The 22330-nt window shown below is 47.0% G+C and overlaps 1 protein-coding gene across 1 annotated transcript in view; it reads right to left on the reverse strand.

Annotated features, from left to right (window-relative positions):
• Positions 1-386: 386 nt before the first annotated feature.
• The window catches only part of laptm4b (lysosomal protein transmembrane 4 beta), a 198824-nt gene continuing 176880 nt past the window's right edge, over positions 387-22330 (reverse strand). The window contains exon 7 of the mRNA XM_041190156.1: positions 387-1705. Within this exon, the coding sequence (XP_041046090.1) occupies positions 1631-1705 (75 nt within the window). The 3' untranslated portion in view covers positions 387-1630. The remainder of the gene's footprint in view (positions 1706-22330) is intronic.

A 22330-nucleotide genomic window follows, 5' to 3' on the forward strand; every position in this document is an offset into this window, starting at 1 on the left:
TGGCCTACTCCTGCTCCTAATCTGTTTGTCAGCACACAGCCATATTTCTAAATTTTGATTCAAAAATGATGCTGTAGGATGAGAACAATAAAAGCATTCCAATCTTTCGCAGGTTTGCTTTGTTTATTACGGGCTGAGAGTGTAATACAATTTGGAATGTATAAAGGGAGCACATCTGTTTCCTAGCACAGCTGTCAGCCTCGTGTGCATGAATCAAGGTGTACTGATGTGAAAATGAGAATTGGTGCATATCATACCTGGAATCAATTACCTATCCTTTGAAACAAAACATGTACAGTGCATGAACAACCCACTGCCTCATTCTTGTCGACTAAGGTAATAAGATAACACAGGAATCAAACACAAGAAGTACAGAGTCAGCTTGCACAGGATTTATTAAACCAGGGATATTTACAGGAAGATCTGCATATACACAGATAGCTCTTTTATGTAAAGGTGCTGTGAATTCATTCATTCATTAACAATTAAGCGCAAAATTTGCTAACGAGTGACTCATTTTTCTGCTTTATTTAATATATAAACCGCTTATAAATGCTCACAATTCTGGCCAATTCATGCGTTATTTTCAGTTGCAGGATTATATAGTTTTGTCCATGTTTTAACTTGATTAATTAGAATGTTTGGTGTGTGATTACACCAGGAAAAAAATCAGCTGTGAAATGTAATGTACAAAGAAAAAACTTATGAATCAAATGCATTATCAAACAGGATAAAAATAGATTTGTTCAATTAAATTTACTAGAGGTGTTCAAAATCATGGAGGGTTTTGATAGAGTGAATAAGAAGAGACTGTTTTCAATGTCAGAAGGGCTGTTTACCCAGAGGGGATAGATTTGAGAGAATTGGTAAAAGAGCCAGGATTGACATAAGGGAATCTTTTCTTATGCAGCGGGTTGTTGTGATCTGCATGTGCTGCCTGAAAGGGCGGTGGAAGCAGATTCAACGATAACTTGCAAAAGGGAATGGGATAATTACTTGAAGGGGAGAAAATTTGCAGAGGTATAGGGAAGGAGCAGGAGAATGGGACTAATTGGACAGCTCTTTCAGAGTGCCAGCACACGCTCGCTGGGCCAAATAGCCTCATTCTGTGCTGCATGATTCTCTGTAATTTTACTCTAGGCTGATAATTAATGACAGGTCAACAATTGTCCCTTTATAATAGGGGGACATATGCAAACTGTTAAACAACAAAAATAATCTATTGGAAATCACTACAGTGAATCAAAGTGCTCAGAGTCATTGACCTACTCTTCACATCTACAAATTAGTTTCTTTGTAAAACAGAGATTCCAACTCACTACAATAATCTCCAAAATAGCAGGGAATTATCACAATAAGATTTATAATCGATTTTAGATCGCTCGTCATCATTTTAAACATTACAAGGAACGATAAAATACAGGTAAATGTTCTTGAATTATATTTCTGAAACTAGCAAGCAAAATACACAACAAAAAAAATCCCAAATCATATCTCTAGGAAGCTTCACTCCCAGAATAATGAAAACTCTTTTCACAATGGAATGAAAGTATCTCTTAAATAGTTTTTGGTCTGACAGTGTATGCATGTTGTTTCAATACTTGCATGGATTTTGTTTGTATTATGATCTTTAAGCTGCCATATAAGGTGGAGGTGGGTCTTTAGTAGGCATCATTACAGCTTCCTCATTGGGTGGCAGAAGGATCTAAAATAAACCAAAAAGACAGTTAATTACAAGAAAGGCCATGTTTTCCAGTCCCCATGTGCCTCAGCACCATCCTAATTTACTTAGGAAAGGAAGTAAAAACTTGCATTCCTATGGCACCTTTCATGACCTCAGGACATTGCAAAGCGCTTTACAACCAGTGAAGCACTTTTTGAAGTGCACTCACAGTTGTAATATAGGAAACGTGGCAGCCAATTCGCTCACAGCAAGCTCCCACAAACAGCAACGTGATACCTCGGCAAACGTCCTTTGACAGCAACTTCCAAACCTGTGACATTTCCCACCTAGAAGGGAAAAGGCAACAGACGCACCAGAACACCACCACCTGCAAGTTCCCCTTCAAGTCACTCACCATCCTGACTTGGGAATATATCGTCGTTAGTTCCCTGTCCAGGAGCTCCCTCCCTAACAGCACAGTGGGTGCATCTACACCACATGGACTGCAGCAGTGCAGGAAGGTGGCTGACCATCATCTGCTCAAGGGCACTTAGGGATAGACAATAAATGCTGGACTTACCAATGATGCTGACATCCCATCAGGGAATAAAGAAGAAAATGACCAGATAATTTGTTTTAGTGACTTTGTTTGAGGTATAAATAATGGCCAGGGACAACGCCCTGCTCTTCCTCAAATAGTGACAACTGGATCATTTCCATCCACCTGAGAGAGCTGAGTTTAACACCTCATCCAAAAGACGGCACTTCCAACAATGTAGCATTCCCTTGCTACTGGCATTGGAGTGTCAGCCTAGATTTTTATGCTTAAGTCTCTGGAGTTAGATAGGAACCCACAAGTGTCTGATTTTTTTTTTAATCCATTCATGGGATGTGGGCTTCGCTGGCTGGGCCAGCATTTATTGCCCATCCCTAATTGCCCTTGAGAAGGTGGTGGTGAGCTGCCTTCTTGAACTGCTGCAGTCCGTGTGGTGTAGGTACATCCACAGTGCTGTTAGGGAGGGAGTTGCAGGGTTTCAGCCCAGTGACAGTGAAGGAACTGCGATATATTTCCAAGCCAGGATGGTGAGTGACTTAGAGAGGAACTCCCAGGTTGTGGTGTTCCCATGTGTCTGCTGCCCTTAACAAAAACAGAATTACCTGGAAAAACTCAGCAGGTCTGGCAGCATCGGTGGCTGCCCTTGTCCTTCTAAGTGGTAGTGGTCATGGGTTTGGAAGGTGCTGTCGAAGGAGCCTTGGTGAATTCCTGCAGAGGCAGGAGTGCTACTCACTGAGCTGTGCCTGACTGAATGCATTATGACTTTTGTAACATTTTAGTTTCCGGATAGAACTATTCATTTTCAACAATATAAGAAGGTAAATGCAAACTAAACTGGAAATGGCCAAGGCTGGAGATGATTTAAAGTGACGAATAACATCACTTTCTGTAGGAATTCAGGTTGAATGGAGAAGAATATTTTACAGAGATGTATATAAAGCTGATTGACTCTTTTTGCACAGCAAATGTCATCACTAAATTTATCTATGACATTTATGAGAAGCCTGGGAAAAAAATAAAATGCAGCGATAATCCTCTGAGAGTGAATTTTATAGTGTTACAGAACAAGGATAACAGTGGTGGGTGGGTGGAAGGCTACGTGCAATATAAATAAACTTCATCATCCTTTATATCAATAATATGGTGCAAAATCTCAATTTACCCTCTCCCGTCAAGCAAGGGAATAGCCCCAATTGTGTATTTTGCAGTTATGTCAAAAAACAGCTCAGTAGGGAATCTGAATTAGCATCTAACATCAGAATGCTGATCCCAAGCCGATAAGGCAATAAAAAGGTAGCTGCAGACTAAATCATCGAAATTTACGAGAAGGCCATTCAGCCCATCATGACCATGATGTCCACCCAGTCTAATCCCACTTTCCAGCTCCTGGTCCCTAGCCTTGTAGCTTAAGCCTCTTTGAGGTTTTTAAACATACTTTAAAAGCCAAGAGGGCTTCTGCCTCTCTCACCCTTTCAGACAGTGAGTTCCAGATCCCCACCACCCCTCAGAGAAAAGATTTCCCCTTGAATCCCCTCTGAGGCTTCTACCTCTTACCCAAAATCCATGCCCCCGGTTATGGACCCCCCCCCCCCCCCCCCCACCAACCAAGGGAATTAGGGCCTTCCTATCCACTCTAGCTAGACCCCTCATAACTGCATGCATTTCAGTGAGGGCTCCCCTCAATCTCTTCTACTCCAAATAAAATAACACCAGCCTATTCAATCTTTTCTAATAACTAAATTTCTCCAGTCCTGGTAATATTCTTGTAAATAACCTCTATAATGCAATCACATCTGCCTTAAAATGCAGTAACGAGAACTACATGCAGTACTCCAGCTGTGGCCTAACTAGTGTTTAATACAAGATAGTAAGCTACTTATCAACTAATTCTGGTATTTCTTTTTGCCTTGACCACCTCCTGATCATTGAGCAGACCAATTACTGTTGCCAACTCACCAGGATTGTCCTGGAGTCACCAGGAATTTAAGATGAATCTCTAGGGTACTGCTCCGAACAAAACCAGGAGAGGAATCACAGGGGCAATATAAAAAAAAGCCATTTATTTTTAATAATAATTTTTGAACATTTGGGTTTATTAATTGTGGGTCTCCAGTTCCATACTGGCCAGATTGAGTAAGGACAGTAGATTTCCTTCCCTAAAGGTGCACAGTTATGTTTTAAAATGTCTCCTTTAATTGAAGGTGATATGGAAACCTGAGTACAGGCAGTGACTTTAATGTCCTTCCAGAAGATGGCATCTCCAACGATGCAGCACTCCTCCAGTATTCAAGTTGAGTGTCAGCCTAGATTTTGCATGTGAGACTCTGGAGCAGGGCTTGAACCTGTGACTGTTATGACTCAGCAAGGACAGCACTACCCACTGAGCCACAGCTCACCTATGCTTTAACTACTCAGTCAAAAACAAAGTCAACATAAAAGGTGATTTTAAAATGCTTAGATAAAAGCAAAAAAACTGCGGATGCTGGAAATCCAAAACAAAAATAAAAATGCCTGGAAACACTCAACAGGTCTGGCAGCATACAGACTCGAAAGGTTAACTGTGTTCCTCGCCGCAGATGCTGCCAGACCTGCTGAGTTTTTCCAGGTATTTTTATTTTTATTTTAAAATGTTTCATGTAAATGGTGCATTGTGCAGTGCTGTAAAGTTGATCTAATTTTAACGGTTTGGCAAACTCTGCCCATGCAATCTGGAAATACATTTCATTAGCGGAAGCATTTTTTTAATCCAATTTTAACCTCCGATATACTTACAGCTTCCAAAAATTACATTTCAATTCAATGCGACATTTAAAAACAATTCTACTCAATTCCATTCCTTGGCACAAAAATATTCTGCACTGAATTCTTACTTGGTTTGCTACATTGAAGTACGGTTTAAATGTGCCTCTGAGTTGGCTGAACAGCACAGAAAAGGGCATTTGGCCAAACTGATCTATGCCAGTGTTTATATTCCATAACAGCTTCATCCCACCTCATCAGCATAACCTTCTATTCTTTTCTGCCTCATGTGTTTATCTAGCTTCTCATTAAATGCACCCAAACTATTCTCCTCAACTACCCACTGTGATGGCGAGTTGCACATTCTTTGACACTCCATAAAGGAATATTAAAAAAAACCCCACCTGACTTGTGCCTTGTAGATGGTGGACAGGCTTTGGAGAGTCAGGAGGTGAGTTACTTGTCGTAGGATTCCTAGTCTCTGACCTGCTCTTGTAGCTGTTGTATTTATATGTCTATATAAATGTGGTCAATGCTAACCCCCATGATGTTGATGGTGGGGGATTTAGCGATAGTGATGTCAAGGGGAGATGGTTGGATTCTCCCTTTCCTGCAACACGTCAAAAGTATTTCATTGGCTGTAAAACACTTTGAGCCATCCATTGGTCATGAAAGTGCTACACAAATGCAAGTCATTCTTCCCTTCTTTTATTGGAGATGGTCATTGCCCAGCACTTATGTGGTACAAATGTTACGTGTGAAACTGAATTCAAATTCTCAAACTGCCATGGTAAGTTTTGAACTTGATTGAAATCTCAGTCTCATTCTGACTGGTCAGACAAAGAAATAGAACCTTAACCCATTGCATTGCTTGTCCTGAGACATTGTGATGAAGATAGTGGTTGCCAATAATAAGGAAAGTTTTCTATTTGTAAGGACCAATATCCTTAACTTAATGAGAACAAACATTCGTTGAGGAATAAAAGGGCACAAACCCTATCTTACTGCCATTATAAGAACATACTAGTCAAGAAGGCAGCTCACCATCACCTTCTCAAGGGCAGTTAGGGATGGGCAATAAATGCTGGCCCAGCCAGCGATGCCCACATCCTGTGAAGGAATGAAAAAAAATTGGTAGTACAGATCTTTAATATTGCTGAAAAGAGAGGCATGTTGTCAGAGCATTTCTCCTTGCACTCATCAGGACAAATGCAAGAATGTCAAATTTCAAACAATCACAACAGTTCATACTGCAGGAGGAAAGGGTGCTGATTGGTTGGCAAAGTTGACTCTGATTGGCTGAGGTATTTCCATAGACAATGCAAATTATAGGCTTTTCAAACTCCCGAATAATTCAAGAAAAGCTGCAAGGTTTGAACATTTTCCTTTTTTTGTAGAGAACGGGTCCCTGTGTGTGAACGTACATTGCTTCTAGCAAGTATAAATGAGCCACTTTCTTTCTCCATGGTAATGCCTTGCCAATCAGAATCGACCTACCAACTAATCAGCACCCTTTTCTCCTGCAGTATAGATTGTTGTGATCATTTGAAATCTGGCATTCTTGCATTTGTCCTGATGAATACAGGACAAAAAGCTTCAGCAACATGTCTCTCTTTTCAGCAATATTCAACATCCTAGTCCTTTACTTGTTATGCTAATTATTATACTGAAGGATTAAACCAGGCTGGAAGTACAGAAAAAGGGAAGTATGTGACAACGACAATATAGCCCACTCCTGTTCTTAGTATGATCTACTTTGCAGTTAGAAATATGCAGCTACACCATTTAGTCTTTCAGTGTTCTCACTGCACAGCCTACGGGAAGGCTGTCTTGGAGCTGAAGGCTGGAAACTTAATCCATTCGCCTTCGCCTTCCGATCCAAACCACAAACTGGGATCAAATCCCTCACCTGCCACTGCAGTTAGCTTGTCTCCCCAAGCGCTCGGCAGCACAAGCATTTCAAGGCCTGGGCACCAAATGAATTCGTGCGGTCTGGTTTAAAACCGGCCAAAGGCAATTCGACACGTACTTGAAGTATTAATCCACATGTCATAAGTTAGACACAGGCCGCATTTAGACAACATTGCTTTCAGGTCGTTATAAATCCAGTAAGAACAGGGACAAGTCGCTTGTCGTTAATAAATTATAAGGATTGCAGATGTTTACGAGACAATGGGGTTTAAGTAAACGCTAACTGTTGGGCTTCATTATTTTTTGGATGCCAGTTACATTTCCAAATCTGCCTGTGCGTGCTAGTTTCCGCCCACAAACTAACCCACTGACCAATCAAAAACTGCATATCATTATTATAGGTTTGCTATATTACTGAGATAAGGCTCTGTTAGAACACAAGATGATAAGATATAGGAGCAGGAGTAGACCACATTGAGCCTGCTCCCCCATTCAATACCATCCTGGCTGATCTTGGGCTTCAACTCCATTTTCCCGCCGACTCCCCATATCCCTTAATTCCCTGAGAGACCATAAATTTGTCTGTCCCAGGCTTAAATGCATTCAACGAAGGAGCATCCACATCCCTCTGGGGTAGAGAATTCCAACGATTCAGAACCCTTTGAATGAAGAAATCTCTCATCATCTCAGTCCTAAATGACCGGCCCCTTATCCTGAGACAGTACCCCTGTGTTTTAGATTCCCTGACCAGTGGAAACAATCTCTCAGCATTTAGCCACTCGAGCCCCTTCAGAATTTTGTAGGTTGCAATGAGATCGCCTCCCATTCTTCCAAACTCCAGAGAATATGGGCCCAATTTACTCAGCCTCTCATCATAGGGGAACCCCCTCATCCAAGGGACGAGTTTAGTGAATGTTTGCTGTACGGCCTCCAATGCAAGCACATCCTTCCTTAAGTATGGAGACCAAAACGGCACACAGTGCTCCAGATGTTGTCTCACCGAAATCCTGTACAACTGTAGCAAGACTTCCAATCCCCTTGCAATAAAGGCCAACATGCCATTTGCCATCCTAATTGCTTGCTGCATCTGCATGTTAACTTCCTGCATTCCTTGCACCAGCACACCCAAGTGTCTTTGAACATCTACACTTACAAGTTTCTCACCTTTGAAAAATCTTCTGCTTTTTTATTCTTACAACCAAAGTTAATAGCTCCACACTTCCCTATATTAGACTCCATTCGTTTAACCTGTCTGTATCTCTTTGCAGCTTCTTTGTGTCCTCCCCACAGCTTATCTTCCCACCTAGCTTGGTATGATATATTACTGTCTAAGTCATTAATATGTTTGTAAATAGCTGAGGCCTCAGCACTGATCCTTGCTGCACTCCACTATTCACTGCCTGCCAACTTGAAAAGGCCCAGTTTATGCCCACTCCCTGTTTTCTATCATTAACCAAGACTCTATCCATGCTAAAATATCATCCCCAACTTCATGAGCCCTTATCTTGCCTATTAACCTTTTGTGCTATACCTTCTCAAACGCCTTTTGGAAATCTATCAGATCCCCTTTATCTAAATGCATCATATTATGCATTTCTAAGTGCATCGTTAAGAATTCCTTAATTATAGATTCCAGCATTTTCTCAACAACTGATGTTAGGCTAACTGGCTTGTAGGTCACTGTAATTCTCTCCCCCATCCTTTTTGAAAAGAGGTGTAACATTTTCCAACTTCCAAAGTAATGGGACTGTTCCTGAATTTAAGGGATTTTGGAAAATCATAGCCAGCACGTTCGCTTTCTCTGCAGCTCTCTCTTTTAGATCCTAGGTTGTAGGCCAACAGGTCCCAGGGATTTGTCAGATTTTAATCCTTTAAATTTCTCCAGTACTTTGGCTGGGATTTTCTAGTCCTGACACCAGCAGCCACTGTCACGGATGAGGTGCAAAAATTTGCTCTTCAAATTTTCCTGTCCTGCCCGTGACGATGCCTGCCAGTATTGGGGTCGCAAAATCCCACCTTTTATCTCCTCTGATATTAGGGATATTAATTTCCCTAATTTCCTTACTCTTTTTAGCCCCTAGGTTATTGTCTATTTCTGATATGGAACTTGTGTCTTCTATTATGAAGACAGGCACTAAATATTTGTTCAATGCCTCTCCCATTTCTTTGTTCCCCCTGCTAATTTCTCCTATCTCTGCTTTTAGGAGACCAACATTTACTTTAGCTACTCTCTTCCTTTTTTAAACTTATAAAATCTTTTACAATCTGTTTTTATATTTCTGGCTAGTTTACTCTTATTCTATGTTTTCCCTTTTTATCATTCATTGGATGTAGGTGGCCAGGCCAGCATTTATTGCTTAACCCCAATTGCCCTGTTCAGAGGGCATTTTTAAGAGTCAACCACATTGTGGTGGGTCTGGAGTCACACGTAGATCAAGCCAGGTAAGGACAGCAGATTTCCTTCCCAAGATTTTTTTTGGAATTCAAATTCCACCACTGTTGTGGCAGGATTCAAATCCGGGACCCCAGAGTATTACCCTGGGTCTCTGGATTACTAGCCCAGCAACAAAACCGCAATGCCCTCGCCTCCCCTTTGCTAGTTTCTAAAACACTCCCAATCCTCAGACTCGCTACTGTTTTTTTTGTAACATTTAAAGCCTCTTCTTTTAATCTAATATTATCTTTAACTCCCTGAGTGAGCAATGGATGGGTCCTTCTTACTGAGTTTTTGTTCTTCAATCCGATGTAATTTTTATTGAAGATTTTGAATTGTTTCTTTTCATGTTTCCCATTGTTCATTTACCTCCATTCCTTTTAGTCTATTTACCCAATTAACCTTAGCCAATTTCCCCTCATATCTATGTAAGTGTCTTTGTTTAAGTTTAAGATTTTTATTTGCAATTGGAATGTGTCATTTTTAAACTTAATATGGAATTGAATGGTATTATGATCACTATTCCCAAGTAGATCTTTTACTATGACATTATTAATTAACCCTGCTTCATTACACAATACTATATCTAAGATAGCTTTATCTCAAGTCGGTTCCACTATGTACTGCTCCAAGAAATGGTCATGAAAACATTCTACAAGCTTATCTTCTAGATTATTCTTGCCAGTTTGATTGTCCCAGTCTATATGAAGATTTAAGTCTGCCTCAATTATTATATTTCCTTTGTTACAGGCTCCAATAATTTCTTGTTTAATGCTCTGAAAATGGTATAACTACTGTTAGGGGGTCTATAAACTACTTCCATCAGTGTTTTCTGACTCATGCTATTCCTAATTTCTACTCATGCTGGATTCTACTTCATGACCTTCTGGTGTCAGATTGTTTCTCTTTAATGACCTTATGTCACCCTTTGCTACGAAGACTAACCCACCTCCTTTGCCTTTTTGTGTTTCTTTCTGAAATATTGTGTACACTAGAGTATTTATTTCCCAACCCTGGTCACCTTGTAACCACGTTTCCGTAATGGTGATTAGATTGAAATCATTTACCTCTACTTGTACCGTTAGTTCATCTATCTTTTTGCAGATGCTCTATGCATTCAGATAAAGAAACGCTGATTTGTTTTTTTTTACTTCTATTACTTTAAGAAACCTTATTCAGTGATATAGAATTTTTATTAAACTCTCTGTCCTTTCCGGTCCCGCTCTGCTTGTCTTTCCCCACATCTCTACGCTAATCTAACCTAATAACCTTTCAACTGAGTCCTCTCCCCCAACACCCGCTAGTTTAAAACCCTGTCCACTCCCCTAGTTATATGATTGGCCAGGACACTGGCCCTAGCCCAGTTCAAGTGAATCCATCCCAATGGAATAGATCACTCTTCCCTGAGTGCTGATGCCTGTTCCCCATGAATCAAAACCTCTTCTTCCCAGACCACTCTGAGTCATCATGCGCTTAATTCTCTGATCTGTTCGACCCTATGTCAATTGGCACATGGCTCAGGTAGCAATCCAGAGTTGGTTACCTTTGATGTTCTGCATTTTAATTTGAACCCTAACTCTTCAAATTCCCTTCGCTGAAGATCATTTCTGGTTCTTCTTATGTTGTTGGTTTCCACATGGACCACTACAACTGGATCCCCTCACTTCAAATTCCTCTCAGCCACGAGGATGTCTCCTTAACCCCAGCACTGGGGAGACAACACAACCTTCAGAGATCCTGGCCACGACTATTGAGAACAGTATCTATCCCCCTGACTATACTGCCTCCTGTCACTACCACATTTCTCTTCACTCCCCTCACTTGAATGGCATTCTTCACCATGGTGCCATTGTCAGTCTGCTCAGCAACCTACAGTACATCTCCTCATCCACACAGGTAGTAAGCACCTCGTATCTGTTGGACAAAGTCAGGTGTTGAGGCTCTTCCTTCACTACATGCTGATTCCCCGCAGTCACATCCTCCTTTCCCAGACCATTGACCAACACAAAGGTCAAGATTTTCCACCTCACCCCACTGCTCGGATCTTCTGTTGCCACCAAATGTCAATGGACTTTTGACTGGCCCGCCACATCCTCGGCCTAATCTGCCTCGTCCGAAGGGTGTGAGCACCTCCTGAAATAAAGTGCCAGGGTAACTTTTCCCTGCCATGATGCATCATCTTGTCAGCAACTTGGCCTCCAGCTCAATGACTCTGAACCGAAACTTCTCAAGCTGCAGACACTTACAGCAGAGGTGTTTGTCCTGGGTCACACTGGTATCCGGGGGAGCCTACATTCTGCAGTTGCAACACATCACCAGCCATGTCATCTTTATCATGTGTTAATTAATTAATCGATTTTTCCTTAATTCATAATTAAAAAATCCTTCCCAATAGCCTTTACCACTGCCAGGAAACCTTAATACTATCAAAAAAACCTTACAATTATTAATAAGTTACATACTCTTGAAAGATAAAGTAACAAAATACTCACCAAGCAATCACTTAGCTGTTTCCCTGTGACCTCAGACTTTGATTATTACTCTCGCCTGATGTGCTGTTTACACTCTCCCACTGCTCTCGCCTGATGTGCTGTTTACACTCTCCCACTGCTCTCGCCTGATGTGCTGTTTACACTCTCCTACTGCTCTAGCCTGACGCGCTGTTTACATTCTCCCACTGCTCTCGCCTCTCGCGCTGTTTACACTCTCCCACTGCTCTCGCCTCTCGCGCTGTTTACACTCTCCCACTGCTCTCGCCTGATGTGCTGTTTACATTCTCCCACTGCTCTCACCTGACGCGCTGTTTACACTCTCCCACTGCTCTTGCATCTCGTGCTGTTTACGCTCTCCCACTCTTTACATTCTCCCACTGCTCTCGCCTCTCGTGCTGTTTACGCTCTCCCACTGTTTACACTCTCCCACTGCTCTCACCTCTCGCGCTGTTTACACTCTTCCACTGCTCTCGCCTCTCGCGCTGTTTACAATCTCCCACTGCTCTCACCTGACATGCTGTTTACACTCTACCACTGCTCACGCCTGACGTGGTGTTTACACTCTCCCACTGCTCTCACCTCTTGCGCTGTTTACACTCGGCCACAGCTCTCACCTCTCGCGCTGTTTACGCTCTCCCACAGCACTGACCTCTTGCGCTGTTCACACTCTCACACTGCTCTCACCTCTCAAGCTGTTTACACTCTCCCACTGCTCTCGCCTCTTGCACTGTTTACAATCTCCAACTGCTCTCGCCTCATGTGCTGTTTACACTCTCCCACTGCTTTCGACTCTCACGCTGTTTACGCTCTCACACTGCTCTTGCCTCTCGCGCTGTTTACGCTCTCTCTACCACTGCTCTCACCTCTTGTGTTGTTTAAACTCTGCCACTGCTCTCACCTCTCGTGCTGTTTACACTCTCCCACTGTTCTCACCTCTCACGCTGTTTAAGCTCTCCAACTGTTTACAATCTCACACTGCTCTCGCCTCTCGCGCTGTTTACGTTCTCCCACTGTTTACAATTTCCCACTGCTCTCGCCTCTCGCGCTGTTTAGGCTCTCCCACTGTTTACACTCTCCCACTGCTCTCACCTCTTGCGCTGTTTACACTCGGCCACAGCTCTCACCTCTCGCGCTGTTTACGCTCTCCCAAAGCACTCACCTCATGCGCTGTTTACACTCTCACACTGTTCTCGCCTGACGCGCTGTTTACACTCTCCCACTGCTTTCACCTCTTGCGCTGTTTACACTCTCCCACTGCTCTCACCTCGCGTGCTGTTTACAATCTCTGATTGCTCTCGCCTCTCACGCTGTTTACACTCTCCCACTGCTCTCGCCTCTTGCACTGTTTACAATCTCCAACTGCTCTCACCTCTTGTGCTGTTTACACTCTCCCACTGCTCTCGCCTCTCACGCTGTTTACACTCATCTCTCCCACTGCTCTCACTCCTCGTGCTGTTTACACTCTCCCACAGCTCTCGCCTGATGTGCTGTTTACACCCTCCCACTGCTCTCACACAGCTTCGCCTGAAGCGCTGTTTACACTCTCCCACTGCTCTCACGTCTTGCGCAGTTTCCGCTCTCCCACTGCTCTCGCCTGACTTGGTGTTTACACTCTCCCACTGCTCTCACCTCTTGCGCTGTTTAAACTCTCCCTCAGCTCTCACCTCTCGCACTGTTTACGGTCTCCCACAGCACTCACCTCTTGTGCAGTTTACACTGTCCCACTGCTCTCGCCTCTCTCACTGTTCACACTCTCCCACTGCTCTCACCTCTCACGCTGTTTACACTCTCCCACTGCTCTCGCCTCTTGCACTGTTTACAATCTCCAACTGCTCTCGCCTCTCGTGCTGTTTACACTCTCCCACTGCTTTCGCCTCTTGCGCTGTTTACGCTCTCTCACTGTTCACACTCTCCCACTGCTCTCGCCTCTCACGCTGTTTACGCTCTCCCACTGTTTACACTCTTCCACTGCTCTCGCCTGAGGCGCTGTTTACAATCTCCCACTGCTCTCGCCTCACATGCTGTTTACACTCTACCACTGCTCACGCCTCTTGCACTGTTTACACTCGGCCACAGCTCTCACCTCTCGCGCTGTTTACGCTCTCCCACAGCACTCACCTCTTGCGCTGTTTACACTCTCACACTGCTCTCACCTCTCAAGCTGTTTACACTCTCCCACTGCTGTCTCCTCTCACGCTGTTTACACTCTTCCACTGCTCTCGCCTGACGCGCTGTTTACAATCTCCCACAACTCTCACCTCTCGTGCTGTTTACACTCTCCCACTGCTCTCACCTCTTGCGCTGTTTAAACTCTCCCTCAGCTCTCACCTCTCGCGCTGTTTACGCTCTCCCACAGCACTCACCTCTTGTGCAGTTTACACTCTCCCACTGCTCTCGCCTCTCTCACTGTTCACACTCTCCCACTGCTCTCACCTCTCACGCTGTTTACACTCTCCCACTGCTCTCGCCTCTTGCACTGTTTACAATCTCCAACTGCTCTCGCCTCTCGTGCTGTTTACACTCTCCCACTGCTTTCGCCTCTTGCGTTGTTTACGCTCTCTCACTGTTCACACTCTCCCACTGCTCTCGCCTCTCACGCTGTTTACGCTCTCCCACTGTTTACACTCTTCCACTGCTCTCACCTGATGCGCTGTTTACAATCTCCCACTGCTCTCGCCTCACATGCTGTTTACACTCTACCACTGCTCACGCCTCTTGCACTGTTTACACTTGGCCACAGCTCTCACCTCTCGCGCTGTTTACGCTCTCCCACAGCACTCACCTCTTGCGCTGTTTACACTCTCACACTGCTCTCACCTCTCAAGCTGTTTACACTCTCCCACTGCTCTCGCCTCTTGCACTGTTTACAATCTCCAACTGCTCTCGCCTCATCTGCTATTTACACTCTCCCACTGCTTTCGACTCTCAGGCTGTTTACGCTCTCCCACTGCTCTCACCTCTTGCACTGTTTACAGTCTCCAACTGCTCTCGCCTCATGTGCTGTTTACACTCTCCCACTGCTTTCGACTCTCACGCTGTTTACGCTCTCACACTGCTCTTGCCTCTCGCACTGTTTACGCTCTCTCTACCACTGCTCTCACCTCTTGTGTTGTTTAAACTCTGCCACTGCTCTCACCTCTCGTGCTGTTTACACTCTCCCACTGTTCTCACCTCTCACGCTGTTTAAGCTCTCCAACTGTTTACAATCTCACACTGCTCTCGCCTCTCGCACTGTTTACGTTCTCCCACTGTTTACAATTTCCCACTGCTCTCGCCTCTCGCGCTGTTTAGGCTCTCCCACTGTTTACACTCTCCCACTGCTCTCACCTCTTGCGCTGTTTACACTCGGCCACAGCTCTCACCTCTCGCGCTGTTTACGCTCTCCCAAAGCACTCACCTCATGCGCTGTTTACACTCTCACACTGCTCTTGCCTCTCGCGCTGTTTACACTCTCCCACTGTTCTCGCCTGACGCGCTGTTTACACTCTCCCACTGCTTTCACCTCTTGCGCTGTTTACACTCTCCCACTGCTCTCACCTCGCGTGTTGTTTACAATCTCTGATTGCTCTCGCCTCTCACGCTGTTTACACTCTCCCACTGCTCTCACCTCTTGCACTGTTTACAATCTCCAACTGCTCACACCTCTTGTGCTGTTTACACTCTCCCACTGCTCTCGCCTCTCACGCTGTTTACACTCTCTCTCCCAATGCTCTCACTCCTCGTGCTGTTTACACTCTCCCACAGCTCTCGCCTGACGTGCTGTTTACACCCTCCCACTGCTCTCACACAGCTTCGCCTGAAGCGCTGTTTACACTCTCCCACTGCTCTCACGTCTTGCGCAGTTTCCGCTCTCCCACTGCTCTCGCCTGACTTGGTGTTTACACTCTCCCACTGCTCTCACTTCTTGCGCTGTTTAAACTTTCCCTCAGCTCTCACCTCTCGCACTGTTTACGGTCTCCCACAGCACTCAACTCTTGTGCAGTTTACACTGTCCCACGGCTCTCGCCTCTCTCACTGTTCACACTCTCCCACTGCTCTCACCTCTCACGCTGTTTACACTCTTCCACTGCTCTCGCCTCTTGCACTGTTTACAATCTCCAACTGCTCTCGCCTCTCGTGCTGTTTACACTCTCCCACTGCTTTCGCCTCTTGCGCTGTTTACGCTCTCTCACTGTTCACACTCTCCCACTGCTCTCGCCTCTCACGTTGTTTACGCTCTCCCACTGTTTACACTCTTCCACTGCTCTCGCCTGATGCGCTGTTTACAATCTCCCAATGCTCTCGCCTCACATGCTGTTTACACTCTACCACTGCTCACGCCTCTTGCACTGTTTACACTCGGCCACAGCTCTCACCTCTCGCACTGTTTACGCTCTCCCACAGCACTCACCTCTTGCTCTGTTTACACTCTCACACTGCTCTCACCTCTCAAGCTGTTTACACTCTCCCACTGCTCTCGCCTCTTGCACTGTTTACAATCTCCAACTGCTCTCGCCTCATGTGCTGTTTACACTCTCCCACTGCTTTCGACTCTCACGCTGTTTACGCTCTCCCACTGCTCTCGCCTCTCACGCTGTTTACACTCTTCCACTGCTCTCGCCTGACGCGCTGTTTACAATCTCCCACAACTCTCACCTCTCGTGCTGTTTACACTCTCCCACTGCTCTCGCCTCACATGCTGTTTACACTCTACCCACTGCTCACGCCTGACATAGTGTTTACACTCTCCCACTGCTCTCACCTCTTGTGCTGTTTACACTCGGCCACAGCTCTCACCTCTCGCGCTGTTTACGCTCTCCCACAACACTCACCTCTTGCGCTGTTTACACTCTCACACTGCTCTCGCCTCTCGCGCTGTTTACACTCTCCCACTGTTCTCGCCTGACGCGCTGTTTACACTCTCCCACTGCTCTCGCCTGGAGCGCTGTTTACGTTCTGCCACAGCTCTCAATTCTCGTGCTGTTTACACTCTCCCACTGCTCTCACCTCGCGTGCTGTTTACAATCTCTGATTGCTCTCGCCTCTCACGCTGTTTACACTCTCTCTACCACTGCTCTCACCTCTTGTGTTGTTTAAACTCTGCCACTGCTCTCACCTCTTGTGCTGTTTACACTCTCCCACTGCTCTCGCCTCTCACGCTGTTTACACTCTCTCTCCCACTGCTCTCACTTCTCGTGCTGTTTACACTCTCCCACTGCTCTCACCTCGCGTGCTGTTTACACTGTCCCACTGCTCTCGCCTGACGTGTTGTTTACACCCTCCCACTGCTCTCCCACAGCTTCGCCTGAAGCGCTGTTTACACTCTCCCACTGCTCTCACGTCTTGCGCAGTTTCCGCTCTCCCACTGCTCTCGCCTGACTTGGTGTTTACACTCTCCCACTGCTCTCACCTCTTGCGCTGTTTAAACTCTCCCACAGCTCTCACCTCTCGCGCTGTTTACGCTCTCCCACAGCTCTCACCTCTTGTGCAGTTTACACTCTCCCACTGCTCTCGCCTCTCTCACTGTTCACACTCTCCCACTGCTCTCACCTCTCACGCTGTTTACACTCTCCCACTGCTCTCGCCTCTCACGCTGTTTACAATCTCCCACTGTTCTCACCTCTCACACTGTTTAAGCTCTCCAACTGTTTACAATCTCACACTGCTCTCGCCTCTTGCGCTGTTTACGTTCTCCCACTGTTTACAAATTCTCACTGCTCTCGCCTCTCGCGCTGTTTAGGCTCTCCCACTGTTTACACTCTCCCACTGCTCCCGCCTCTCACACTGTTTGCACTCTCCCACAGCTCTCGCCTGAAGCGCTGTTTACACTCTCCCACTGCTCTCACGTCTTGCGCAGTTTCCGCTCACCCACTTCTCTCGCCTGTTTTGGTGTTTACACTCTCCCACTGCTCTCACCTCTTGCGCTGTTTAAACTCTCCCACAGCTCTCACCTCTCGCGCTGTTTACACTCTCCCACTGTTCTCGCCTGACGCGCTGTTTACACTCTCCCACAGCTCTCACCTCTCGCGCTGTTTACACTCTCCCACTGCTCTCCCCTCTCGCGCTGTTTACACTCTCCCACTGCTCGCGCTTCTCATGCTGTTTACACTCTCCCACTGCTCTTGCCTCTCGTGCTGTAAACACTCTCAAACTGCTCACGCCTCTGACGCTGTTTACACTCTCCCACTGCTCTCCCCTCTCACGCTGTTTACGTTCTCCCACTGTTTATAATCTCCCACTGCTCTCGCCTCTCGCGCTGTTTACACTCTCCCACTGCTCACACCTCTCACGCTGTTTACACTCTCCCACTGCTCTCGCCTCTCGCACTGTTTACGCTCTCCCACTGTTTACATTCTCCCACTGCTCTCGCCTCTCGCGCTGTTTACACTGTCCCACTGCTCTCGCCTAACGCGCTGCTTACACTCTCCCAATGCTCTCTCCTGACGTGCTATTTACACTCTCCCACTGCTCTCGCCTCTCACGTTGTTTACACTCTCCCATGGTCTCGCCTCTCACGCTGTTTACACTCTCCCACTGTTTACAATCTCCCACTGCTCTCGCCTCTCGCGCTGTTTACGTTCTCCCACTGTTTTCAATTTCCCACTGCTCTCACCTCTCGCGCTGTTTACACTCTCCCGCTGTTCTCGCCTCACGCGCTGTTTACACTCTCCCACTGCTCTCGCCTCTCGCACTGTTTATACTCTCCCACTCGCACTGTTTACATTCTCCCATGGCTCTCGCCTCTCACGCTGTTTACACTCTCCCACTGCTCTCGCCTCTCGCACTGTTTACACGCTCCCACTGCTCTCACCTCTCGTGCTGTTTACACCCACTGCTTTCGCCTCTTGCGCTGTTTACGCTCTCCCACTGTTTACACTCTTCCACTGCTCTCGTCTGACGTGCTGTTTACAATCTCCCACAACTCTCACCTCTCGTGCTGTTTACACTCTCCCACTGCTCTCGCCTGACGTGCTGTTTACACTCTCCCACTGCTCTCGCCTCTCACACTGTTTGCACTCTCCCACAGCTCTCGCCTCTCACGCTGTTTACACTCTCCCACTGCTCGCGCTTCTCATGCTGTTTACACTCTCCCACTGCTCTCGCCTCTTGTGCTGTAAACACTCTCAAACTGCTCATGCCTCTGACGCTGTTTACACTCTCCCACTGCTCTCGCCTCTCGCGCTGTTTACATTCTCCCACTGTTTATAATCTCCCACTGCTCTCGCCTCTCGCGCTGTTTACACTCTCCCACTGCTCTCGCCTCTCGCGCTGTTTACACTGTCCCACTGCTCTCGCCTAACGCGCTGCTTACACTCTCCCAATGCTCTCTCCTGACGTGCTATTTACACTCTCCCACTGCTCTCGCCTCTCACGTTGTTTACACTCTCCCATGGTCTCGCCTCTCACGCTGTTTACACTCTCCTACTGTTTACAATCTCCCACTGCTCTCGCCTCTCGCGCTGTTTACGTTCTCCCACTGTTTTCAATTTCCCACTGCTCTCACCTCTCGCGCTGTTTACACTCTCCCGCTGTTCTCGCCTCTCGTGCTGTTTACACTCTCCCACTGCTTTCGCCTCTTGCGCTGTTTACGCTGTCCCACTGTTTACACTCTTCCACTGCTCTCGTCTGACGCGCTGTTTACAATCTCCCACAACTCTCACCTCTCGTGCTGTTTACACTCTCCCACTGCTCTCGCCTCGCATGCTGTTTACACTCTACCACTGCTCACGCCTGACGTGTTGTTTACACTCTCCCACTGCTCTCACCTCTTGCGCTGTTTACACTCGGCCACAGCTCTCACCTCTCGCGTGTTTACGCTCTCCCAAAGCACTCACCTCTTGCGCTGTTTACACTCTCACACTGCTCTCACCTCTCAAGCTGTTTACACTCTCCCACTGCTCTCGCCTCTCACGCTGTTTACATTCTCTCTCCCACTGCTCTCACTTCTCATGCTGTTTACACTCTCCCACTGCTCTCACCTCTCGTGCTGTTTACACTCTCCCACTGCTCTCGCCTGACGTGCTGTTTACACTCTCCCACTGCTCTCGCCTCTCACACTGTTTGCACTCTCCCACAGCTCTCGCCTCTCACGCTGTTTACACTCTCCCACTGCTCGCGCTTCTCATGCTGTTTACACTCTCCCACTGCTCTCGCCTCTTGTGCTGTAAACACTCTCAAACTGCTCATGCCTCTGACGCTGTTTACACTCTCCCACTGCTCTCGCCTCTCGCGCTGTTTACATTCTCCCACTGTTTATAATCTCCCACTGCTCTCGCCTCTCGCGCTGTTTACACTCTCCCACTGCTCTCGCCTCTCGCGCTGTTTACACTGTCCCACTGCTCTCGCCTAACGCGCTGCTTACACTCTCCCAATGCTCTCTCCTGACGTGCTATTTACACTCTCCCACTGCTCTCGCCTCTCACGTTGTTTACACTCTCCCATGGTCTCGCCTCTCACGCTGTTTACACTCTCCTACTGTTTACAATCTCCCACTGCTCTCGCCTCTCGCGCTGTTTACGTTCTCCCACTGTTTTCAATTTCCCACTGCTCTCACCTCTCGCGCTGTTTACACTCTCCCGCTGTTCTCGCCTCTCGTGCTGTTTACACTCTCCCACTGCTTTCGCCTCTTGCGCTGTTTACGCTGTCCCACTGTTTACACTCTTCCACTGCTCTCGTCTGACGCGCTGTTTACAATCTCCCACAACTCTCACCTCTCGTGCTGTTTACACTCTCCCACTGCTCTCGCCTCGCATGCTGTTTACACTCTACCACTGCTCACGCCTGACGTGTTGTTTACACTCTCCCACTGCTCTCACCTCTTGCGCTGTTTACACTCGGCCACAGCTCTCACCTCTCGCGTGTTTACGCTCTCCCAAAGCACTCACCTCTTGCGCTGTTTACACTCTCACACTGCTCTCACCTCTCAAGCTGTTTACACTCTCCCACTGCTCTCGCCTCTTGCACTGTTTACAATCTCCAACTGCTCTCGCCTCATCTGCTGTTTACACTCTCCCACTGCTTTCGACTCTCACGCTGTTTACGCTCTCCCACTGCTCTCGCCTCTCACGCTGTTTACACTCTTCCACTGCTCTCACCTGACGCGCTGTTTACAATCTCCCACAACTCTCACCTCTCGTGCTGTTTACACTCTCCCACTGCTCTCGCCTCACATGCTGTTTACACTCTACCACTGCTCACGCCTGACATAGTGTTTACACTCTCCCACTGCTCTCACCTCTTGTGCTGTTTACACTCGGCCACAGCTCTCACCTCTCGCGCTGTTTACGCTCTCCCACAACACTCACCTCTTGCGCTGTTTACACTCTCACACTGCTCTCGCCTCTCGCGCTGTTTACACTCTCCCACTGTTCTCGCCTGACGCGCTGTTTACACTCTCCCACTGCTCTCACCTCACGTGCTGTTTACAATCTCTGATTGCTCTCGCCTCTCACGCTGTTTACACTCTCTCTACCACTGCTCTCACCTCTTGTGTTGTTTAAACTCTGCCACTGCTCTCACCTCTCGTGCTGTTTACACTCTCCCACTGCTCTCGCCTCTCACGCTGTTTACACTCTCTCTCCCACTGCTCTCACTTCTCGTGCTGTTTACACTCTCCCACTGCTCTCACCTCTTGCGCTGTTTACACTCGGCCACAGCTCTCACCTCTCGCGCTGTTTACGCTCTCCCACAGCACTGACCTCTTGCGCTGTTCACACTCTCACACTGCTCTCACCTCTCAAGCTGTTTACACTCTCCCACTGCTCTCGCCTCTTGCACTGTTTACAATCTCCAACTGCTCTCGCCTCATGTGCTGTTTACACTCTCCCACTGCTTTCGACTCTCACGCTGTTTACGCTCTCACACTGCTCTTGCCTCTCGCGCTGTTTACGCTCTCTCTACCACTGCTCTCACCTCTTGTGTTGTTTAAACTCTGCCACTGCTCTCACCTCTCGTGCTGTTTACACTCTCCCACTGTTCTCACCTCTCACGCTGTTTAAGCTCTCCAACTGTTTACAATCTCACACTGCTCTCGCCTCTCGCGCTGTTTACGTTCTCCCACTGTTTACAATTTCCCACTGCTCTCGCCTCTCGCGCTGTTTAGGCTCTCCCACTGTTTACACTCTCCCACTGCTCTCACCTCTTGCGCTGTTTACACTCGGCCACAGCTCTCACCTCTCGCGCTGTTTACGCTCTCCCAAAGCACTCACCTCATGCGCTGTTTACACTCTCACACTGTTCTCGCCTGACGCGCTGTTTACACTCTCCCACTGCTTTCACCTCTTGCGCTGTTTACACTCTCCCACTGCTCTCACCTCGCGTGCTGTTTACAATCTCTGATTGCTCTCGCCTCTCACGCTGTTTACACTCTCCCACTGCTCTCGCCTCTTGCACTGTTTACAATCTCCAACTGCTCTCACCTCTTGTGCTGTTTACACTCTCCCACTGCTCTCGCCTCTCACGCTGTTTACACTCATCTCTCCCACTGCTCTCACTCCTCGTGCTGTTTACACTCTCCCACAGCTCTCGCCTGATGTGCTGTTTACACCCTCCCACTG

The sequence above is a fragment of the Carcharodon carcharias genome, chromosome 6, assembly GCF_017639515.1.
Source record: "Carcharodon carcharias isolate sCarCar2 chromosome 6, sCarCar2.pri, whole genome shotgun sequence".
NCBI lineage: Eukaryota > Metazoa > Chordata > Chondrichthyes > Lamniformes > Lamnidae > Carcharodon > Carcharodon carcharias.